This window comes from Somniosus microcephalus, unplaced genomic scaffold (genome assembly GCF_052327205.1).
Source record: "Somniosus microcephalus isolate GS21.2 unplaced genomic scaffold, FLI_Smic_1.0 scaffold1, whole genome shotgun sequence".
In the NCBI taxonomy this organism is placed as follows: domain Eukaryota; kingdom Metazoa; phylum Chordata; class Chondrichthyes; order Squaliformes; family Somniosidae; genus Somniosus; species Somniosus microcephalus.
The window spans coordinates 1,462,251-1,485,959 of record NW_028225188.1 but is presented as its reverse complement, the minus strand read 5'-3'; the positions used below and the strand labels follow the sequence as shown (position 1 = coordinate 1,485,959).

The 23,709-nt window shown below is 52.2% G+C and overlaps 1 protein-coding gene across 1 annotated transcript in view; it reads right to left on the bottom strand.

Annotated features, from left to right (window-relative positions):
* Positions 1 to 3,692: 3,692 nt before the first annotated feature.
* Positions 3,693 to 23,709, bottom strand: part of LOC147084131 (uncharacterized) — a 91,669-nt gene continuing 71,652 nt past the window's right edge. Inside the window, exon 3 of the mRNA XM_085979828.1 lies at positions 3,693 to 4,634. Within this exon, the coding sequence (XP_085835954.1) occupies positions 4,131 to 4,634 (504 nt within the window). The 3' untranslated portion in view covers positions 3,693 to 4,130. The remainder of the gene's footprint in view (positions 4,635 to 23,709) is intronic.

Genomic DNA, 23,709 nt, shown 5'->3' with positions numbered 1-23,709 from the left:
GTGGAGCGTGTTTCAGTGGGAGAGTATTTAGGGGAACAGTGATCATAATATCATCAGGTTTAGAATAGTTATAGAAAAGGACAAGGAACAATCAAGCGTAAAAATAATTAACTGGAGGAGGGCTAACTGCAGTGAGAGGAAAAGGGATCTGGCCCAGGTGGATTGGAGTCAAAAATTGGGAGGCAAAACAGAAAATGACCAATGGGAGGCCTTCAAAGAGGAGCTGGTTCGGGTACAGAGCAGACACATTCCTATGAGGGGGAAAGGAAGGGCATCCAAAGCTAGAGCTCCCTGGATGACTAAAGATAGAGGTTAAAGTGAGAGAGAAAAAGGAGGTTTATGACAAATGTAAGGTTGATAATACAGTGGGGAATCATGCTGAATATAGAAAGTACAGAGGAGATCTAAACAATGGAATAAGAGGGGCAAAGAGAGAGTCTGAGAACAGATTAGCAGCGAACATAAAAGGGAACCCAAAAGTCTTTTATAAACACTTAAATAGTAAAAGGGCAGTCAAAGGAAGGGAGGGGCTGATTGGGGACCTAAAGGGAGATTGTCTTGTGGAGGCAGAGGGCTGGGCTGAGGGACTAAATGAGAACTTTGCATCTGTCTTCACTGGAGAAGAGGATGCTGCCAGTGTAGCAGTAAAGGAGGAGGCCGGAGCGATACTGGATAGGATACAAATAGATAAAGAGGAGGGACTTCAAAGGTTGGCAATCCTCAAAGCAGAAAAGTCGCCCGGTCCGGATGGGATTTGTCCTCGGTTACTGAGGGAAGTAGGGGTGAAAACTGCGGAGGCTCCGGCCACAATCTTCCAATCCTCCTTGGACATGGGGGTGGTGCCAGAGGACAGGAGGATTGCAAATGTTACAGCCCTGTTTAAAATAGGGGAGAGGGATAAACCCGGCAACTACAGGCCAGTCAGCCTAACGTCGGTGGTGGGGAAACTTTTAGAGACAATAATCCGGGACAAAATTCATTGGCCCTTAGAAAAGTCTGGGCTAGTAACTGAAAGTCAGTTTGTTAAAGGCAAATCGTGTCTGACTAACTTGATGGAGTTCTTTGATGAAGTAATGGAGAGGGTTGAGGGTAGAGCGGTTGATGTTGTGTATATGGACTCTGAAAGGGCGTTTGACAAAGTCCCACATAATAGACTTGTTGGCCTTAGTCCATGGGATTAAAGGGACAGTGTGATGCGCTATCAATTACTCATAGAAGACTGAGAGTTAAGAGAGTAACTAAAGGCTTTTATTAACAAAAGAATGAAGGTCTGCCTCGAGTGGTCGACCGGTCCAGAAATACAAAGGGCTGGGGAGCAGTCACCTTTATACTAGGACTTGTGGGAGGAGTCAGCCGAGGCATGTCCAGGCATGTACACAGTGGAATACAAACAGTGGTTTACCACACAGTGACAGCATGGATCTAGAATGGGCTCAGGGGCAGAAGGCAGAGAGTAGTGGGGAACGGCTGTGTTTCAGACTGGAGGGAGGGATTCAGTGGGGATCCCCAGGGCTCGCAATTAGGACCACTGCTCTTTTTGATCCATATTAATGACCGGGACTTGGGTGTACAGGGCTCAATTTCAAAGTTTGCAGAGGACATGAAACTTGGAAATGTCGTAAACAGTGAGGATAGTAACAGACTTCAGGAGGACATAGACAGACTGGTGACATGGGCAGACATGTGGCAGATGAAATTTAACACAGAAGTGTGAAGTGATACATTTTGGTAGGAAGAATGAGGAGAGGCAATAAAACTAAATGGTCCAATTTTAAAGAGGGTGCAGGAACAGAGAGGCCTCGGGGTGTATGTACACGGATCTTAGAAGGTGGCAGGACAAGTTGAGAAGGCTGTTAAAAAGCATACAGGGTCCTTGATTTTATTAATAGAGGAATAGAGTACAAAAGCAAGCAGGTTATGCTAAGCCTTTATAAAACACTGGTTAGGCCTCAGCTGGAGTATTGTGTTCAATTCAGGGCACCACACTTTAGGAAGGATGTCAAGGCCTTGGAGCGGGTGCAGAGGAGATTTACTGGAATGGTACCAGGGATGAGGGACTTCAGTTATGTGGAGAGACAGGAGAAGCTGGGGTTGTTCCCCTTGGAGCAGAGAAGGTTAAGGGGAGATTTACTAGAATGGTACCGGGGATGAGGGACTTCAGTTATGTGGAGAGACTGGAGAAGCTGGGGTTGTTCTCCTTGGAGCAGAGAAGGTTAAGGGGAGATTTACTAGAATGTGTCTAATTCTGTTAGATTCAGGAGATGGTTCTGTGATAGTGGATTGGCGGTTAGGATCAGATCAGCCATGATCTTATTGAATGGCGGAGCAGGCTCGAGGGGCCGATTGGCCTACTCCTGCTCCTATTTCTTATGTTCTTATGTTATGAGGGACTTCAGTTATGTGGAGAGACGGGAGAAGCTGGGGTTGTTCTCCTTGGAGCAGAGAAGGTTAAGGGGAGATTTACTAGAATGGTACCGGGGATGAGGGACTTCAGTTATGTGGAGAGAGTGGAGAAGCTGGGGTTGTTCCCCTTGGAGCAGAGAAGGTTAAGGGGAGATTTGATAGAGGTGTTAAAAATCATGAATAATTTGGATAGAGTAAATAAGGAGAAACTGTTGCAGCGGAGGAACGGTCGTTAAACAGAGGACACAGATTTAAGGTGATTGGCAAAAGAACCAGAGGTGACATGAGGAAACTTTTTTTCCACAGCGAGTTGTTGTGATGGGGAACGCGCTGCCTGATAGGGCGGTGGAAGCAGATTCAACAGGAGCCTTCAAAAGGGGACGGGATAAATACTTGAACTGAAAGAAATTGCAGGGATATAGGGAAAGAGCGGAGGAGTGGGACTAACTGGATTGCTCTTCGAAAGAGCCGGCACAGACTCGATGGGCTGAATGGCCTCCTTCTGTGCTATTCTGTGATTCTATGAATACAGAGAGACAATGTCCCTTTAAATATCGGGGTGTTACGCTGAGGTAAGGAGACACATTGTCCCTTTAGTTACAAAGGAGAAGACAGAAAGGTCGCAGACTCTTTAACTGACACCAATACTCCGAGGGAAGAGGATGTGACGGTCGATGTCCCTTTAACTGGGCCGCACATGCCTGTGATTAAAGGCATCGGAAACAGTGGAATCGACCCACCGCAGTCACACTGTGGACACTCTGGTGTGTCAGCGGGTGGGATACACCAGGGAATCCCTTTCCACACACTGAGGTTGACTCTAATGATCGGGAGTCCCAGAGTTTCGGATACCAGATAATCAAGCTCACAGGAACACAAATTGTCTCTCCAGGCTTTATTAAGAGCGCTGCATAACACAGATCGGGTGATAATTCCCTCAATCTGGAGAATAGAAGTACAGTGGATTCGCGCGCGATCTTCTCGAGTCTGTTCCAACTGACAACGGCTTAAGTGGCCTGTTCTTATACACAAGCTTGGTTACCGCTCAGGAAATGGGATTGTTTGGACCCGTCTGTTGACCGCCTCCTGAACTCCTGCTAATTCAGGGAATTTAGTCCATCTGTGACCAGACTATAACCACAAGCCCGTCTGGTTATCACACCTATACGGTCCGTGAGGTTATCAGATTCACACCCAGACGTTGTGCCTTCACTTGTCTGGCACTTCATCCCATAACACAGGTACAGGGGCTCAGTAATGTTTCATTCATCTGAAAAAGACAAAGTACAACAACATAATGGTCAGCTTAACAGAATCTCATCATAATTACGGGGCCATAAATATAAAAGTCACTAAGAAATCCAGTAGTGAATTCAGGAGAAAAATCTTTACCCAGAGAGTGGTGAGAATGGGGAACTCGTTACCACAAGGAGTGGTTGAGGTGAACAGCACAGATGCATTTATGAGGAAGCCACACGAGGGAGAAAGGAATGGGAGGAGATGTTGATCGGGTTAATTGAAGTAGGGTGGGTGTGGGGCATAAACACTGGCATGGACCAGTTGGGCCGAATGGCCAGTTTCTGTGCTGTACATTCTATGTAACACCATGAACAGTCAATCGAAGGGAATCGTCAGCACAACAGTCTTAAAGATTAAACAGCAGTACAAGATTTATAAAACATTAATGTCCATGTTCATGTCACCCCAGCTTTCTACAGGGCCCTGCACTACAGAACAGTGTGAACTTGCTGGTGTCTCACCAGGTGGGCTGACTGAGTAAATCCCTTCCCACACACGGAGCAGGTGAACGGTCTCTCATCAGTGTGAATTCGCTGGTGTGTCAACAGGTCGGATGACAGAGTGAATCCCTTCCCACACATGGAGCAGGTGAATGGCCTCTTCCCAGTGTGAACTCGCTGGTGTCCGTTCAGATTCCTGGAGCTTGTAAAGCTCATCCCACAGACAGAACATGTAAATGGTCTCTGATCGGAGTGAACTTGCTGGTGTTGCTTCAGATCCCCAGAGGTTTTAAAGCTCTTCCCACAGGCAGAACATGTAAATGGTCTCTCATCAGTGTGAACTCGCTGGTGTTGCTTCAGTTCCGTGGAGCTTTTAAAGCTCTTCCCACAGACAGAACATATAAATGGTCTCTCATCAGTGTGAACTCGCTGGTGTGTCAGTAGGTTGGATGACTGAGTGAATCCCTTCCCACACACGGAGGTGAACGGCCTCTGTCCTGCTCTCTCCAGCTGGTCTCCCTTCAGCTCCTGGGACCTTTTAAAGCTTTTCCCACAGTCGGAATGTCTCACCGGCCTCTCCCCAGTGTGAACTCGCTGGTGTGCCAGCAGATTCGAGGACCGATTGAATCTCTTCCCACACACGGAGCAGGTGAACAGAATCTCTCCTGCTCCCTCCAGCTGGTGTCTCTTCAGATCCTGGGACCTTTTAAATCTCTTCCCACAGTCAGAACATTTAATCGGTCTCTCATCACTGTGAACAAGCTGGTGTTTCAGGAGGGTGGCAGAATGAGAGAATCGCTTCAAAAACACAGAGCAGGTCAACGGTCTCTCATCGGTGTGGACAAGCTGGTGTCTCAGCAGCACGGATGGTGCAATTAATCCCTTCCCACACACGGCGCGGGTTAAAGGTCTCTCCCTCGTGTGATCCTGCTGGTGTATCATCGGGGCCGATGACTGAGTGAATCCCTTCTGGAACATGGGGCCGGTGAACAGGCTCTCCCCAATGTGTAGCCACTGGTGTCGCTTCAGGTGCTTGTAGATCTTGAAGCTCTTCCCACGCTCAGAACATTTAAAAGGTCTCTCATCAGTGTGAACTCTCTGGTTCACTGGTGTGCCAGCAGATTGGAGGACCGATTGCATCAGGTCCTGAGGAATCCTGTAACTCTGTCAGATCTTGACGTGATGTTTGGTCTTAGCCTCCTGTCCTTAAAGGCTACACTTCTAAAACCCTGTGAAAGGAGTGCAGAAAGGGGTCTCCATTTTATTTATATAATCATTCATAGAAACATAGAAGATAGGAGCAGGAGTAAGCCATTCTGCCCCTCGAGCCTCCTCCGCCATTCAATTGATCCCTTTAGCCTTCACGGGATGTGGGCGTTGCTGGCAACACCAGCATTTATTGCCCATCTCTAGTTGCCCTTGAGAAGGTGGTGGCGAGCCGCCGCCTTGAACCACTGCAGTCCGTGTGGTGAAGGTGCTCCCACAGTGCGGGTACACTTCTTTACAGTGGTTTGGTATAACTGAGGGGCTTGCTAGGCCACTTCAGAAGGCAGTTAAGGGACAACCACATTGCTGTGAGTCTGAAGTCACATATAAGCCAGTCAGATTAGTGAACCAGATGGGTTTTTAACGACGGTTTCATGGTCACCATTACTAGCCTTTTAATTCCAGATTTATTTAATTAACTGAATTTAAGTTCTGCAGCTGCCGTGCTGGGATTACATAGAAACATAGAAGATAGGAGCTGGAGTAGGCCATTCGGCCCCTCGAGCCTGCTCCGCCATTCAATGAGATCATGGCTGATCATCCAAATTCAGTACCCTGTCCCTGCTTTCTCCCCATATCCCTTGATCCCTTTAGCCTTAAAAAATATATCTAACTCCTTCTTGAATATATTTAATGAATTGTTAAATATATTCAAGAAGGAGATAGATATAGTTCTCACTTGAACTCACTTCTCCAGATCACTAGTCCAGGCCTCTGGATAACTAGTCCAGTAACATAACCACTATGGTACGGTACCTGTACTCATGTCCCCCTTTTCCCAGCCCAGGGGCAGTGAAGCTGATTTTCAGACCCCAGCTGCTGCATAGGTTGGTTGAAAGGATCAACAGTAATGGCGGCTACAATACCCACAAGCCCCCGCGCTCCAGAAAGCGTCCTGGCCGCCGCGCTGAGTTGTGGCTGACCCCGCGCATGCGCCACATGGCCCAGCCCTCTCCTGCTCCACAGGCGCCCGGCCCACACCGCGCATGCTCAGCACACACCCGGGGCCCCTGTCAATCATCCTCCCCCGCGCCTGCGCGCTGGGCCCGAGCTCCAGGCTGCCACGCGGGGCTTTCTTTGTAAAGTCGGTGTTGGTGAAGAGCCGCAATCAGTGAGGGAAAGTGAGTTTTCCCCCAGATCCGATTGAGATCAGAGGAGGGGACAGAATAAAGGGAATCCAAGCCTGAGAGTCCGAGGGCTCCGCAGGCACCGAATGGAGCAACTTCACTCGGGCGGAGCCGGAGAGCGCCTCAGGGTCACGTGACAGCGGGCAGTGGGCGTGATTGACGTGTCCGCCGACCATTAGGGAGACAGATCCTGGGATCAATGGGCGGGCGGCGGGTGACGCGCTCTGGGACGTCTTGACGTCATAAAAGGTGCAGACGTCATGACGTCAACAGAACGTGTTCTGCTGATTGGTCCATATCAATGAGTTGGTCTTGAATGTAGGAAGTATGATTAAGAAGTTTGCAGATGATGCAAAAGTTGGCCGTGTGGTTGATAATGAAGAAGAAAGCTGCAGACTGCAGGAAGATATCAATGGACTGGTCAGGTGGGCAGAACAGTGGCAAATGGAATTCAATCTGGAGAAGTGTGAGGTAATGCATTTGGGGAGGGCTAACAAGGCAAGGGAATACACTATAAATGGTCGGACACTGAGAAGTGCAGAGGATCAGAGGGACCTTGGAGTGCCTGTCCACAGATCCCTGAAGGTAGCAGGACAGGTAGATAAGGTGGTTAAGAAGGCACACGGGATACTTGCCTTTATTAGCCGAGGCATAGAATATAAGAGCAGGGAGGTTATGCTTGAACTGTATAAAACACTAGTTAGGCCGCAGCTAGAACACTGCGTGCAGTTCTGGTCACCACATTACAGGAAGGATGTGATTGCACTAGAGGGGGTGCAGAGGAGATTTACGAGGATGTTGCCTGGTCTGGGGAATTTTAGCTATGAGGAAAGATTGGATAGGCTGGGGTTGTTTTCTTTGGAACGGAGGAGGCTGAGGGGAGACTTAACTGAGGTGTATAAAATTATGTGGGGCCTAGATAGAGTGGATTGGAAGGATCTATTTCCCTTAGCAGGGAGGTCAATAACCAGGGGGCACAGATTTAAAGTAATTGGTTGAAAGTTTAGAGGGAGTTGAGGAGAAATGTTTTCACCCAGAGGGTGGTGGGGGTCTGGAACTCACTGCCTGACAGGGTGGTAGAGGCAGAGACCCTCATCACATTTAAAAAGTACTTGGATATGTACTTGAAGTGCCGTAACCTACAAGGCTACGGACCAAGTGCTGGAAAGTGGGATTAGGGTGGATAGCTCTTTGTCGGCCGGCACGGACAAGATGGGCCAAATGGCCTCCTTCTGTGCTGTAAATTTCTATGAGTGAGGGAGTCTGAGAGGTCAAGGTTGACTGACAGTCTGTGCTGACCCTTGACCTCTCTTTCCCCCGCTCCCCAGGATAGGTTGCACATTCCAGCTGCACGCTGTGGGGGTGCTCAGCTGATCCCGGCCTGGGATGCAGTTGGGGAGACTGCAGTTAGCCTCAGTGCCCTGGGCTCCTGCTGCTGATCACTGTCCAGTCACCCCAGCAGCAAAGGCTGAGTCTGCAAAGGGGGCTTGATTTTGTCTGTGATGCCCCCAAGGTTGAATAGGCTGCCAACAATCACTGCACACCCTCACACATTGGCCACTCGGAGGGGCACCAGAAGGCAACCAGTGACTGTGGGACTGTATCCCAGCGGAAACCCGCCCTTCACAATAGAGGGAGGGAAACTCGAATGACAGTTTAAAAAACTAAAAAGGGCAAGAGGAGTTCACCCGGTGTCCTGGGACCAATATTTATCGCTCACCCAACATCACCAATACAGATTATCTGGTCATTATCACACTGCTATCTGTGCGAGCTTGGTGTGAGCAAATTCCACAGGTTCACCACTCTCTGGGTGAAGAAATTCCTCCTCATCTCTGTCCTAAATGGCTTACCCCTTATCTTTAGACTGTGACCCCTGATTCTGGACTTCCCCACCATCAGGAACATCCCTCCTGCATCCAGTCTGTCCAGTCCTGATAGAATTTTATAAGTTTCAATGAGATCCCCACTCATTCTTCTAAACTCCAGCGAGTATAAGCCCAATCGACCCAATCTCTCCTCATACGTCATTCCTGCCATCCCAGGTATCAGTCTGGTGAATCTTCACTGCACTCCCTCCATGGCAAAACATCCTTCCTCAGAAAAGGCGACCAAAACTGCACACAATACTCAAGATGTGGTCTCCAAGGCCCTGTAAACTGCAGCAAGACATCCTTGTTCTTGTACTCGAACCCTCTCGCTACGAAGGCCAACATACCATTTGCCTTCTTCACCGCCTGCTGCACCTGCATGCTTACCTTCAGCGACTGGTGCACAAGGATGCCCAGGTCTCGTTGCAATTCCCCTTCTCCCAATCTATTGCCATTCAGATAATAATCTGCCGTCCTGTTTTTGACACCAAAGTGGATAACCTCGCATTTATCCACGTTATATTGCATCTGCCATGCTTCTGCCCAATCACCCAACCTGTCCAAATCATACTGGAGTTTCTCGTAATCCTCCTCACAGCACACACGCCCACCCATCTTTGTGTCGTCTGCAAACTTGGAGATATTACATCTAGTTCCCTCGTCCAGATCATTAATATATATTGTGATAGCTGGGGTCCAAGGACCGATCCCTGCGGTACCCCACTAGTCACTGCCTGCCACTCGGAAAAAGAGCCATTTATTCCAACGCTTCGCTTCCTGTCTGCCAACCAGTTCTCTATCCAAGTCAATACCTTGCTCCCAATCCCATTTGCCTTAACTTTACATGCTAATCTCTTATGCGGGACCTTATCGAAAGCCTTTTGAAAATCCAAATACACCACATCCACTGCCCCTCCGACAGTGCGGCACTCCCTCAGTACTGCCCCTCCGACAGTGCATCGCTCCCTCAGTACTGCTCCTCCGACAGTGCAGCACTCCCTCAGTACTGCCCCTCCGACAGTGCGGAGCTCCCTCAGTACTGACCCTCCGACAGTGCGGCGCTCCCTCAGTACTGCCCCTCCGACAGTGCGGCGCTCCCGCAGTACTGCCCCTCCGACAGTGCGGCGCTCCCTCAGTACTGCCCCTCCGACAGTGCAGCGCTCCCTCAGCACTGCCCCTCCGACAGTGCGGCGCTCCCTCAGCACCGCACTGGAGTGTCAGCCTCGCTTTATATGCTCTAAGTCCCTGGAGCGGGATTTGAACCCACAACCTTCTGACTCTGCTATCCACTGAGCCACAGCTGACTCCAGTCTTTTACACAGTTTCATCATAACTTCCTTGCTTTTTGCACTCTACGCCTCCTCTAAAGCAGGGGAGTTATGATTAATTGTTAAACAGTTTTTTGCAGAGTGCAAAGCTGTCTGCAGGAAACAATTGTGCATTTGAAAGAATCACAGAATCTACAGTGCAGATAAGAGGCCATTTCGGCCCATCGAGCCTGCACCGAGACATATCCCACCCTATATCCGTAACCCCACGTATTGAATCCCCTAACACTAAGGGTCAATTTATCATAGCCAAATCAACCTAACCTGCACATCTTTGGACTGTGGGAGGAAACCGGAGCACCCGGAGGAAACCCACGCAGACACAGGGAGAATGTGCAAACTCCACACAGACAGTCGCCCGAGGCTAGATTTGAACCCGGGTCCCTGGCGCTGTGAGGCAACAGTGCTAACCACTAGTACGAGCACCACGGGATCTTTTACATCCACCTGAGGGGGCAGACGTGGGCCTCGGTTTAACGTCTCATCTGTAAGACAGCACCTCCGACACTGCAGCGCTCCTTCATTACCGCCCCTCCGACAATGCGGCGCTCCCTCAGTACTGTCCCTCCGACATTGCGGCGCTTCCGCAGTACTGCCCCTCCGACAGTGCGGAGCTCCCTCACTACTGCCCCTCCAACAGCGTGGCGCTCCCTCAGTACTGCCCCTCCGACAGCGCGGCACTCCCTCAGTACTGACCCTCCGACAATGCAGCGCTCCCGCAGCGCTCCCGCAGCACTGCCCCGCCGACAGTGCTGCGCTCCCTCAGTACTGCCCCGCCGACAGTGCGGCGCTCCCTCAGTACTGCCCCTCCGACAGCGCGGAGCTCCCTCAGTACTGCCCCTCCGACAGTGCGGCGCTCCCTCAGTACTGCCCCTCCGACAGTGCGGCGCTCCCTCAGTACTGCCCCTCCGACAGCGCGGAGCTCCCTCAGTACTGCCCCTCCAACAGTGCGGCGCTCCCTCAGTACTGCCCCTCCGACAGTGCGGCGCTCCCTCAGTACTGCCCCTCCGACAGTGCGGCACTCCCTCAGTACTGACCCTCCGACAGTGCGGAGCTCCCTCGGTACGGACCCTCCGACAGTGCGGTGCTCCCTCAGTACTGACCCTCCGACGGTGCGGCACTCCCTCAGCACCGCACTGGAGTGTCAGCCTCGCTTTATATGCTCAAGTCCCTGGAGCGGGATTTGAACCCACAACCTTCTGGCTCTGCTATCCACTGAGCCACAGCTGACTCCAGTCTTTTACACAGTTTCATCATAACTTCCTTGCTTTTTGCACTCTGCGCCTCTCCTAAAGCAGGGGAGTTATGATGAATTGTTAAACAGTGTTTTTTGCAGAGTGACCAAAGCTGTCTGTAGGAAACAATTGTGCATTTGAAAGCAGCTTGTATTGTGAAGCTTGTGCCCCTTTGCCAGGCCCGCTGCCTGCGGCCCCTCTCCCAGATTCCAGCCCCAGCTCTGTGCTGACTGAGCTGCTCTCACCTGGGGACAGCGCGTCACAATCGGCCCCAGCGCACCTGAGCTGGAGAGGAGGCCCCGCCCCCTTCCCGCGCCACCATTGGTTGGAGGACCAGGCCGCCGACAGGCCTCTTCCTGTGATGACGTCACAATCGGGCACCAGCCCCAGCGCCGGGGAGGAAGGTCCCGCCCCCTAGCCGCGCCGCCATTGGTCGGAGGACCCGGGCCCGCCCTCGTGCTATTGGTCAGCGTTCCCGTCAGTCAGAATCACATTGCTCCGGCTCACTCCGCCACCCCGCGCGCAGGTCAATCGCTCCGTTCGGCGTCCGCGGAGGTCCCGCTCGCCCGACTCTCAGGTTTGGTTTTTCTCGTATTTTACTTTATAATCCCGCTCTCCGCCTCACCTCGATTTAAATCGATTCCCCAACACACTACTTTACCCCGGCCGCTGATTCCGCCACGTCCCAGGCCTTCTGTCTGCTACCCGGAGACCCCGCGCCTGCCCGCGCTGTGATTGGTGCAGGGGAAGGCAAGTGGGCGTGTCCGGCCCACGTGGGGAGTCAAAGGCCGGCTGGAGCGCATGCGCAGCCCGCCTCGCACCGTTGGGAAGCTTTTCAAATATTTTTTTTTGAGAAACAAATTGAAAACACTCATTAATTCCCCCAACCTCCTCCCCTCTAAAGTGCGATTATTATTATTTTTGTTTTTCCTCATTTGTGTGGGGTGTCTTTTTTTTACCTTGCGGTGGCGTGCGCCGATCCAACCGACCCCTGGGCATTGCGTGCTGGCGTCACCGTGTAATCGGAGGGGTGTTGATTGACGCGAGGCGCCCGCCAATCAGGAGCGCGGAAAACGCTGGGCGGACCGGGCGGGCTGACGGTCCTCCAACCAATGGCGGCGCGGGAGTGAGGGGGGCGGGACCTCGGTGGGCTGCAGGCCGCTTTCCTGCTTTCATTGTCTGCAGGAGCTGTTAAAGGGAAGGGGAGGAGGGGGTGGAAAAAAAACCCAGCTTGTGAGTGTTTATTCCTTTGCATTACCTTTATTGCAAGGCTATTCATCAACTGCATTCATTTAAAAATAAGTGAACCTTTTCTCTTTTCGACTTTTATCCAGAACAAAGAGCCCTGGTGCTGTGAACATTTTGGTGGGCAGCCACTTTTAAAGGGACAAAGACCAGCATTCTTCCTCCTCTCTCTCTCTCTTGTGAGTATTTGTGGTGGGTGAGAGGGGGGAGGGTGAGAGGGGTGAGTCAAAGGGGACTGCGGCCCCTTTTCAACAAAAAAAATTGCTTGACCATTTAAAGGGGAATGGGTGCCCCCCAGGTATTTAAAGGGGCAGTGCCTCTCTCTTTCTGTATCATGTAAGAGCAGGGAGGTTCTGCTTGAACTGTACAAAACACCAGTTAGGCCACCGGCTAGAGTGCTGCGTGCAGTTCTGCTCGCCCCATTGCAGGAAAGATGTGACTGTGCTCCAGACGGGAGATTTTCGAGGATGTTGCCAGGACTAGAGAATTTCAGCTACAAGGAAAGATTGAATACATAGAAACATACAAGATAGGAGCAGGAGTAGGCCATTCGGCCCCTCGAGCCTGTTCCCCCATTCAATGAGATCATGGCTGATCATCCAAATTCAGTACCCTGTCCCTGCCTTCTCCCCATATCCCTTTAGCCTTAAGAAATATATGTACAGGAGTAAAGAAGTCTTACTCCAATTATAAAGGGCCTTGGTGAGACCACACCTGGAGTACTGTGTACAATTTTGGTCTCCTTACCTAAGGAAGGATATACTTGCCATAGAGGGAGTGCAATGAAGGTTCACGAGATTGATTCCTGGGATGGCGGGACTGTCGTATGAGAAGAGATTGAGTAAACTAGGCATGTATTCTCTTGAATTCAGAAGAATGAGAGGGGATCTCATTGAAACTTATAAAATTCTAACAGGACTAGACAGACTAGATGCAGGAAGGATGTTCCCAATGGCGGAGGAGTCCAGAACCAGGGGTCATAGAAACATAGAAGATAGGAGCAGGAGTAGGCCATTCAGCCCTTTGAGCCTGCTCCGCCATTCAATGAGATCATGGCTGATCATCCAAATTCAGTACCCTATCCCTGCTTTCTCCCCATACCGCTTGATCCCTTTAGCCTCAAGAAATATATCCAACTCTTTCTTGAATATATTTAATGAACTGGCCTCCACTGCCCTCTGTTGCAGAGAATTCCACAGGTTCACCACTCTCTGGGTGAAGAAATTCCTCCTCATTTCAGTCCTAAATGGCCTACCCCTTATCCTTAGACTGTGACCCCTGGTTCTGGACTCCCCGGCCATCAGAAACATCCTTCCTGCATCTAGTCTGTCGAGACCTGACAGAATTTTATAGGTTTCGATGAGATCCCCTCTCAATCTTCTAAACTCCAGTGAGTATAAGCCCAATCGACACAATCTCTCCTCATACGTCATTCCTGCCATCCCAGGTATCAGCCTGGTGAATCTTCGCTGCACTCCCTCCATGGCAAGAACGTCCTTCCTCAGGTAAGGTGACCAAAACTGCACACAATACTCAAGGTGCGGTCTCACCAAGGCCCTGTACAACTGTAGCAAGACATCCTTGTTCCTGTACTCGAACCCTCTTGCTACAAAGGCCAACATACCATTTGCCTTCTTAACCGCCTGCTGCACCTGCATGCTTACCTTCAGCGACTGATGCACAAGAACACCCAGGTCTCTTTGCACTTCCCCTTCTCTCAATCTATTGCCATTCAAATAATAATATGCCTTCCTGTTTTTGCCACCAAAGTGGATAACCTCACATTTATCCACATTATAGTGCATTTGCCATGTTTCTGCCCAATCACCCAACCTGTCCAAATCGTACTGGAGTTTCACGACATCCTCCTCACAGCTTACCCTCCCTCCCAGCTTTGTGTCGTCTGCAAATTTGGAGATATTACATCCAATTCCCTCGTCCAGATCATTAATATATATTGTGAACAGCTGGGGTCACAGTCTAAGGATAAGGGGTAAGCCATTTAGGACAGAAATGAGGAGGAATTTCTTCACCCAGAGAGTGGTGAACCTGTGGAATTCTCTACCACAGAAGGCAGTGGAGGCCAATTCATTAAATATATTCAAGTAGGAGTTAGATATATTTCTTAAGGCTAAAGGGATCAAGGGATATGGGGAGAAGGCAGGGACAGGGTACTGAATTTGGATGATCAGCCATGATCTCACTGAATGGCGGAGCAGGCTCGAGGGGCCGAATGGCCGACTCCTGCTCCTATTTTATATGAAAGAGAGGCGGAGAGGTTCAGGGAGGGAATTCCAGAGCTTAGGGCCGAGGCAACAGAAGACACGGCCACTGATGGTGCAGCGATTATAATCAGGGATGCTCAAGAGGGCAGAATTGGAGGAACGCAGGTGTCTCGGGGGGGGGGGGGGGGGGAGGAGGTTGTTTTCTTTGGAACCGAGGAGGCTGAGGGGAGACCTGATTGAGGTGTATAAAATTCTGAGGGGCCGAGATAGGAAGGACCTATTTCCCTTGGCAGAGGGGTCCACAACCAGGGGGCGTAGATTTAAAGTAATTGGTCAGAAGTTTAGAGGGGAGTTGAGGAGAAGTGTTTTCACCCAGTGGGTGGTGGGGGTCTGGAACTCACTGCCTGACAGGGTGGTAGAGGCAGAAACTCTCATCACATTTAAAAAGTACTTGGATATGCACTTGAAGTGCCGTAACCTACAAGGCCATGGACCAAGTGCTGGAAAGTGGCATTAGTGTGGATAGCACTTAATCGGCTGGCACGGACAAGATGGGCCGAATGGCTTCCTTCCGTGTCATTATTTTTCTGTGATTCTATCGCGGGTGGTTGTGAGGCCGAAGGGAATAACTAAGATAGGGAGGGGCGAGGCCATGGAGGGATTTGAAAACAAGGATGAGAATTTTGAAATCGAAGCATTGCTTAACCGGGAGCCAATGTAGGTCAGCGAGCACAGGGGTGATTGGTGAACGGGACTTGGTGTTGAGTTATGACACGGGTAGTTTTGGATCACCTCAAGTTTACGTGGGGTAGAATGTGGGAGGCCAGCCAGGAGTGCATTGGAATAGTCGAGTCCAGAGGTAACAAAGGGCCGGGTGAGGGTTTCAGCAGCGGATGAGCTGAGGCAGGGCTGGAGACGGGCCATGTTACCAAGGTGGAAATAGGCGGTCTTTGTTATGCTGCGGATATGTGTTCGGAAGCTCATTTCAGGGTCAGATATGACACCGAGATTGTGAACAGTGTGGTTCAGCCTCAGAGAGATGTTAGGGAGAGGGATGGAGTCAGTGGCTAGGGAACAGAGTTTGTGGCAGGGACTGAAAACAATTGCTTTAGTCTTCCCAATATTTAATTGGAGAAAATTTCTGCTCGCCCAGAACCGGATTAGAGATTGTGGAGGGGTCAAGAGAAGTGGTGGTGAGGTAGAGCTGGATGTCGTCAGCGTAAATGTGGAAACTGATGCTGTGTTTTCAGATGATGTCACCAAGGGGCAGCATTTAGATGAGAAATAGGAGGGGCCCAAGGATAGATCCTTGGGGGCACCAGAGGTAACGATTCGGGAGCGGGAAGAGAAGCCGTTGCAGGTGATTCTGTGGCTACGATTAGATAGATAAGAATGGAACCAGGCGAGTGCAGTCCCACCCAGCTGGACGACGGTGGAGAGGCGTTGGGAGAAGAATGGAGTGGTCAACCGTGTCAAAGGCTGCAGACAAGTCAGGAAGGACGAGGAGGGATAGTTTACCTTTGTCACAGTCACAAAGGATGTCATTTGATGAGACTTGATTTGACTTTAGGGCCAAGTCAGTGAGGTGGATTGGGCTGTTTCTGGCCCGCTGGTTATTGTGGGCACGGCAGGACACCAGTGGGACCGGCTCTGCCCTGTTTGTTCTTTGAGGCAAAATAAGCCAAAAAAAATTCCTGCTTCCCGCCTTACCCTTTCTACGCTCCTTTTACAGGGTTTTAGAAGTGGAGCATTTACAGACAGGAAGCTCAAACCAAACAGCACCTCAAGATCTGACAGAGTTACACGTTTCCTCAGGACCTGATTCAGTCGCTCATCCAATCTGCTGGCACACCCGTGAGTTCACACTGATGAGAGACCTTTTAAATGTTCTGAGTGTGGGAAGAGCTTCAAAATCTACAAGTACTTGAAGCGACAACAGTGGCTACACACTGGGGAGAAACTGTTCACCGGCCCCATGTGTGGAAGGGATTAATTGCACCATCCGTGCTGCTGAGACACCAGCTTGTCCACACCGATGAGAGACCGTTGACCTGCTCCGTGTTTTTGATGCGATTCACTCATTCTTCCACCCTCCTAAGACACCAGCTTGTTCACAGTGATGAGAGACCAATTAAATGTTCTGACTGTGGGAAGAGATTTAAACGGTCCTAGGAGCTGAAGAGACGCCAGCTGGAGAGAGCAGGAGAGATTCTGTTTGCCTGCTCCGTGTGTGGGAAGAGATTCACTCGGTCCTCGAATCTGCTGGCACACCAGCGAGTTCACACTGGGGAGAGGCCGTTCACCTGCTCTGTGTGTGGGAAGAGATTCACTCGGCCATCCCACCTACTGACACACAAGCAAGTCCACACTGGAGAGAGGCCATTCACCTGCTCTGTATGTGGGAAGGGATTCACTCAGTCCTCCAACCTGCTGATGCACCAGCGAGTTCACACTGGGGAGAGGCCATTCACCTGCTCCATGTGCGAGAAGGGATTCGCTCAGTACTCCAGCCTACTGAGACACCAGCGCGTTCACACGGTTCCAGTCACAGTCATAGAGTCATAACGGCACAGGAGGAGGCCATTTGGCCCATCGAGTCCGTGCCGGCTCTCTGTAGAGCAATCCAGTCAGTCCCATTCCCCCGCTCTATCCCCGTAGCCCTGCAAGTTTATTTCCCTCAAGTGCCTATCCAGCCTCCCCTTGAAAACATTGAGTGTCTCCGCTTCCACCACTTCCGTCGGCAGCGAGTTCCAGCTCCTCACCACTCATTGCGTAACAAAGTTTTCCTCACATCCCCCCTGTATCTCTTGCCCATAACCTTAAATCTGTGTCCCCTAGTCCTTGTACCATCAACTAGTGGGAACAGCCTTTCCCCGTCCAGCCTATCCAAACCCGTCATAATCTTGTACACCTCTGTCAAATCACCCCTCAACCGCCTTTGCTTTAATGAAAACAAATCCAGCTTCTCCAACCTGTCCTTGTAGCTAAGATCCCCCATCCCCGGAACCATTCTGGTAAATCTCCTCTGCACCCTTTCGAGGGCCTTCACATCCTTCCTAAAGTGTGGTGACCAGAACTGGACGCAATACTCCAGTTGTGGCCTAACCAGTGCTTTATAAAGTTTCAGCATAACTTCTCTACTTTTGTACTCAATACCTCTATTTATGAAGCCCAAGATCCCATATGCTTTGCTAACCACTCTCTCAATATGTCCCGCCACCTTCAGGGACCTACGCACGTTAACTCCCAGGTCCCTCTGTCCCTGCATGCTCTGTAAAACTGTGCCATTAAGTGTATATTGCCTCTCCCTGTTCCTTCTGCCAAAATGCATCACCTCACACTTCTCTTTATTAAATTCCATCTGCCACTTGTCTGCCCATTCTGCTAGCCTTTCTATGTCCTGTTGCAGTTGATTGGTATCATCCTCACTGTTTGTCACACCCCCCAAGTTTGGTGTCATCAGCAAATTTAGAAATTCTACACTGAATTCCAATATCCAGGTCATTTATATATATCAAAAAAATTATATAACTGCTGTGCTGATGATTCTATAGACACTGGAACAGTTCCCATGGATTGGAGGGTAGCTAATGTTACCCCACTGTTCAAAAAAAGTGGTAGAGAGAAAATGGGGACTTATAGACTGGTAAGCCTGACATCGGTAGTGGGGAAAATGCTAGAGTCCATTGTAAAAGATGTAATAGCAGAGCACTTGGAAAACAGTGACAGGATCAGACAAAGTCAACATGGATTTACAAAAGGTAAATCGTGCTTGATTAATCTACTGGAATTTTTTGAGGATGTAACTGGTAGAATAGATAAGGGAGAACCAGTGGATGTGGTGTATTTGGACTTTCAGAAGGCTTTCGATCAGGTCCCGCATAAGAGATTAGCGTGTAAAGTTAAGGCACATGGGATTGGGGGCAAGGTACTGACTTGGATAGAGAACTGGTTGGCAGACAGGAAGCAAAGAGTTGGAACAAACGGGTCTTTTTCCGAGTGGGAGGCAGTGACTAGTGGGGTACCGCAGGGATCAGTGCTAGGACCCCAGCTATTCACAATATATATTAATGACCTAGACGAGGGAACTAGATGTAATATCTCCAAGTTTTCAGATGACACAAAGCTGGGTGGGCATGTGTGCTGTGAGGAGGATGCTGAGAAACTCCAGTATGATTTGGACAGGTTGGGTGATTAGGCAGATGCCTGGCAGATGCAGTATAACGTGGATAAATGCGAGGTTATCCACTTTGGTGTCAAAAACAGGAAGGCAGATTATTATCCGAACGGCAATAGATTGGGAGAAGGGGAAGTGCAACGAGACCTGGGTGTCCTTGTGCACCAGTCGCTGAAGGTAAGCATGCAGGTGCAGCAGGCAGTTAAGAAGGCAAATGGTATGTTGGCCTTCGTAGCGAGAGGGTTTGAGTACAGGAACAAGAATGTCTTGCTGCAGTTGTACAGGGCCTTGGTGAGACCACACCTTGAGTATTGTGTGCAGTTTTGGTCACCTTATCTGAGGAAGGATGTTCTTGCCATGGAGGGAGTGCAGCGAAGATTCACCAGACCTGGGATGGAAGGAATGACGTATGAGGAGAGATTGGGTCGATTGGGCTTGTACTCGCTGGAGTTTAGAAGAATGAGAGGGGATCTCATTGAAACTTATAAAATTCTAACAGGACTAGACAGACGAGATGTAGGAAGGATGTTCCCGATGGCAGGGGAGTCCAGAACCAGGGGTCACAGTCTAAGGACAAGGGGTAAGCCATTTAGGACAGAGATGAGGAGGAATTTCTTCACCCAGAGAGTGGTGAACCTGTGGAATTCTCTGCCACAGAAGGCAGTTGAGACCAAATCATTAAATATATTCAAGAAGGAGTTAGATATATTTCTTAAAGCTAAAGGGATCAAGAGATATGGGGAGAAGGCAGGGACAGGGTACTGAGTTTGGATGATCAGCCATGATCTCATTGAATGGCGGAGCAGGCTCGAAGGGCCTTCTATGTTTCTATGATTCCCTTCTTTTGACTGTTCTTGGTGTTACATAGAATGTACAGCACAGAATCAGGACATTCAATCCAACTTGTCCAGTGTTTATGCTCCACACCCACCCTACTTCAGTTAACCCGATCAACATATCCTCCTATTCCTTACACACTCATGTGGCTTCCCCTTAAATGCATCTGTACTTTTAGCCTCAACTACTCTTTGTAGTAGGGAGTTCCACATTCTCACCACTCTCTGGGTAAACAAGTTTCTACTGAATTCCCTCCTGGATTTATTGGTGACCATCTTATATTTCGTGGATGTTAAAACCCCAATAACTGGACTGGATTTTAATATTCTGTATCAATAAATCAGCTTCGTTAGAAACAGACAGTCTATTGAGGCCCTGTTTCGAAGATAAGTCGAGAGCCAATTGATGACTTGTTACAGACATTCCCTGTCCTCTCAATAACTGTGTCCAGGAGAGAAGCTAAGGGGCTTCTGTTACTTTCGTGGAGTGAATTTTTGTGCTCATCGAGATTCTGGATGTCATTATGCGGAAAGGAACATTTTAACATTCTCAGCACCTGGTGTCAACATTAAACACTCCCAGGGCAGGTACAGCACGAGGTAAGATACAGAGTAAAGCTCCCTCCACACTGCCCCATCAAACACTCCCAGGGCAGGTACAGCACGGGCTAGATACAGAGTAAAGCTCCCTCTACACTGTCCCATCAAACACTCCCAGGGCAGGTACAGCACGGGTTAGATACAGAATAAAGCTCCCTCTACACTGCCCCATCAAACACTCCCAGGGCAGGTACAGCACGGGTTAGATACAGAATAAAGCTCCCTCTACACTGCCCCATCAAACACTCCCAGGGCAGGTACAGCACGGGTTAGATACAGAATAAAGCTCCCTCTACACTGTCCCATCAAACACTCCCAGGGCAGGTACAGCACGGGTTAGATACAGAGTAAAGCTCCCTCTACACTGTCCCATCAAACACTCCCAGGGCAGGTACAGCACGGGTTAGATACAGAGTAAAGCTCCCTCTACACTGTCCCATCACACACTCCCAGGGCAGGTACAGCACAGGTTAGATACAGAGTAAAGCTCCCTCTACACTGTCCCATCAAACACTAACAGGGCAGGTGCAGCACGGGTTAGATACCGAGTGTCAGCCGTGGCTCAGGCGGCAGCACTCTCTCCTCTGAGTCAGAAGGTTGTGGGTTGAAGTCCCACTCCAGAGACTGGAGTCTAAAACTCTGTGCTGCCCCTCCAGTGCAGTGCTGAGGGAGTAAAGCCCAGTGCAGAGTAAAGTTCCCTCTGCACTGCTCCACTAACAGGCCTGAGCCCCAAACTCAGAAGAGCGCCCTCTGCTGCATTCCACTTGTCTCAGCAGCGGGAGAAGCAGGCAGCGGAAGTCCCGCCCCTCGGACACCCCGATTGGTTGGCGGACCCGCCGCCACCTCAGTCCTCCAAGCTCCGCCTGCTCTCTCCCTATTGGTCGGAGCTCCCGTCAGTGACCGCCGTGGAGTTGATGACGTGCCCCAGTCCGGCTCCCTGCAGAAGACAAGGGGCTGCGGCCGCTCAATCCGCTCCGCTCGGTGCCGGGAGGGCGCTGGGACGGTGCGGTTTGTATTTTCTTTTTATTTATCTCCCCGCCGTGCTTCTCTCCGGTATATAAAAAAAACCCTGATAAAACTCACTTTCCGCCGGTGATCCGGGCTCTTGCGGTTACCCGGGCCGACCCAGGATGCGAGGTCCTGCGCAGGCGCGGCACATGCTGAGTACTGGGAGGGGGTGGGGCCTGTTCAGAGCCCGTGCTCACCTTGGAGCGGCGCATGCGGAGTAAGGGGAGGGGGCGGGGCCTGTTCAGAGCCCGCGCTCACCTTGGAGCGGAGCATGCGGGGGAGGGGGCGGGGCCTGTTCAGAGCCCGTGCTCACCTTGGAGCGGCGCATGCGGAGTAGGGGGAGAGGGCGGGGCCTGTTCAGAGCCCGCGCTCACCTTGGAGCGGAGCATGCGGAGTAGGGGGAGGGGCCTGTTCAGAGCCCGCGCTCACCTTGGAGCGGAGCATGCGGGGGAGGGGGCGGGGCCTGTTCAGAGCCCGTGCTCACCTTGGAGCGGAGCATGCGGAGTAGGGGGAGGGGGCGGGGCCTGTTCAGAGCCCGTGCTCACCTTGGAGCGGCACATGCGGAGTAGGGGGAGGGGGCGGGGCCTGTTCAGAGCCCGCGCTCACCTTGGAGCGGAGCATGCGGAGTAGGGGGAGGGGGCGGGGCCTGGTCAGAGCCCGCGCTCCCCTTGGAGCGGCGCATGCGGAGTAGGGGGAGGGGGCGGGGCCTGTTCAGAGCCCGCGCTCACCTTGGAGCGGCGCATGCGGAGTAGGGGGAGGGGGCGGGGCCTGTTCAGAGCCCGCGCTCACCTTGGAGCGGAGTAGGGGGAGAGGGCGGGGCCTGTTCAGAGCCCGCGCTCACCTTGGAGCGGCGCATGCGGAGTAGGGGGAGGGGGCGGGGCCTGTTCAGAGCCCGCGCTCACCTTGGAGCGGAGCATGCGGGGGAGGGGGCGGGGCCTGTTCAGAGCCCGTGCTCACCTTGGAGCGGCGCATGCGGAGCAGGGGGAGAGGGCGGGGCCTGTTCAGAGCCCGCGCTCACCTTGGAGCGGAGCATGCGGAGTAGGGGGAGGGGCCTGATCAGAGCCCGCGCTCACCTTGGAGCGGAGCATGCGGAGTAGGGGGAGGGGGCGGGGCCTGTTCAGAGCCCGTGCTCACCTTGGAGCGGCGCATGCGGAGTAGGGGGAGGGGGCGGGGCTTGTTCAGAGCCCGTGCTCACCTTGGAGCGGCGCATGCGGAGTAGGGGGAGGGGGCGGGGCCTGTTCAGAGCCCGCGCTCACCTTGGAGCGGAGCATGCGGAGTAGGGGGAGGGGGCGGGGCCTGTTCAGAGCCCGCGCTCCCCTTGGAGCGGCGCATGCGGAGTAGGGGGAGGGGGCGGGGCCTGTTCAGAGCCCGCGCTCACCTTGGAGCGGCGCATGCGGAGTAGGGGGAGGGGGCGGGGCCTGTTCAGAGCCCATGCTCACCTTGGAGCAGCGCATGCGGAGTAGGGGGAGAGGGCGGGGCCTGTTCAGAGCCCGCGCTTACCTTGGAGCGGAGCGTAGGGGGAGGGGGCGGGGCCTGTTGAGAGCCCGTGCTCACCTTGGAGCGGCGCATGCGGAGTAGGGTGAGGGGGCGGGGCCTGTTCAGAGCCCGCGCTCACCTTGGAGCGGAGCATGCGGAGTCGGGGGAGGGGCCTGTTCAGAGCCCGCGCTCCCCTTGGAGCGGCGCATGCGGAGTAGGGGGCGGGGCCTGTTCAGAGCCCGCGCTCACCTTGGAGCGGCGCATGCGGAGTAGGGGGAGGGGGCGGGGCCTGTTCAGAGCCCGCGCTCACCTTGGAGAGGCGCATGCGGAGTAGGGGGAGGGGGCGGGGCCTGTTCAGAGCCCGCGCTCACCTTGGAGAGGCGCATGCGGAGTTGGGGGAGGGGGCGGGGCTTGTTCAGAGCCCGCGCTCACCTTGGAGCGGCGCATGCGGAGTAGGCGGAGCCTGTTCAGAGCCCGCGCTCACCTTGGAGCGGCGTAGGCGGAGGGGGCGGGGCCTGTTCAGAGCCCGCGCTCACCTTGGAGCGGCGCAAGCGGGGGAGGGGGAGGGGCCTGTTCAGAGCCCGCGCTCACCTTGGAGCGGGGGAGGGGGAGGGGCCTTTTCAGAGCCTGCGCTTACCTTGGAGCGGCGCATGCGGAGTAGGGGGAGGGGCGGGGCCTGTTCAGAGCCCGCGCTCACCTTGGAGCGGCGCATGCGGGGGAGGGGGCGGGGCCTGTTCAGAGCCCGCGCTCACCTTGGAGCGGCGCATGCGGAGTAGGGGGAGGGGGCGGGGCCTGGTCAGAGCCCGCGCTCACCTTGGAGCGGCGCATGCGGAGTAGGGGGAGGGGCGGGGCCTGTTCAGAGCTCACCTCCAACAATGAGAAGAACAACAACTTGTATTTCTATAGCGCCTTTAACGTAGGAAAACGTCCCAAGGTGCTGCACAGGAGTATTGTAAGACATTGAAAAATGTGACCCCGAGCCACAGAAGGAGAAATTAGGGCAGATGGCCAAAAGCTTGGTCACAGAGGTGGGTTTTAAGGTGCGTCTTGGCAGGAATGACGTATGAGGAGAGATTGGGTCGATTGGGTTTACACTCGCTGGAGTTTAGAAGAATGAGAGGGGATCTCATTGAAACTTATAAAATTCTAACAGGACTGGACAGACTAGATGCA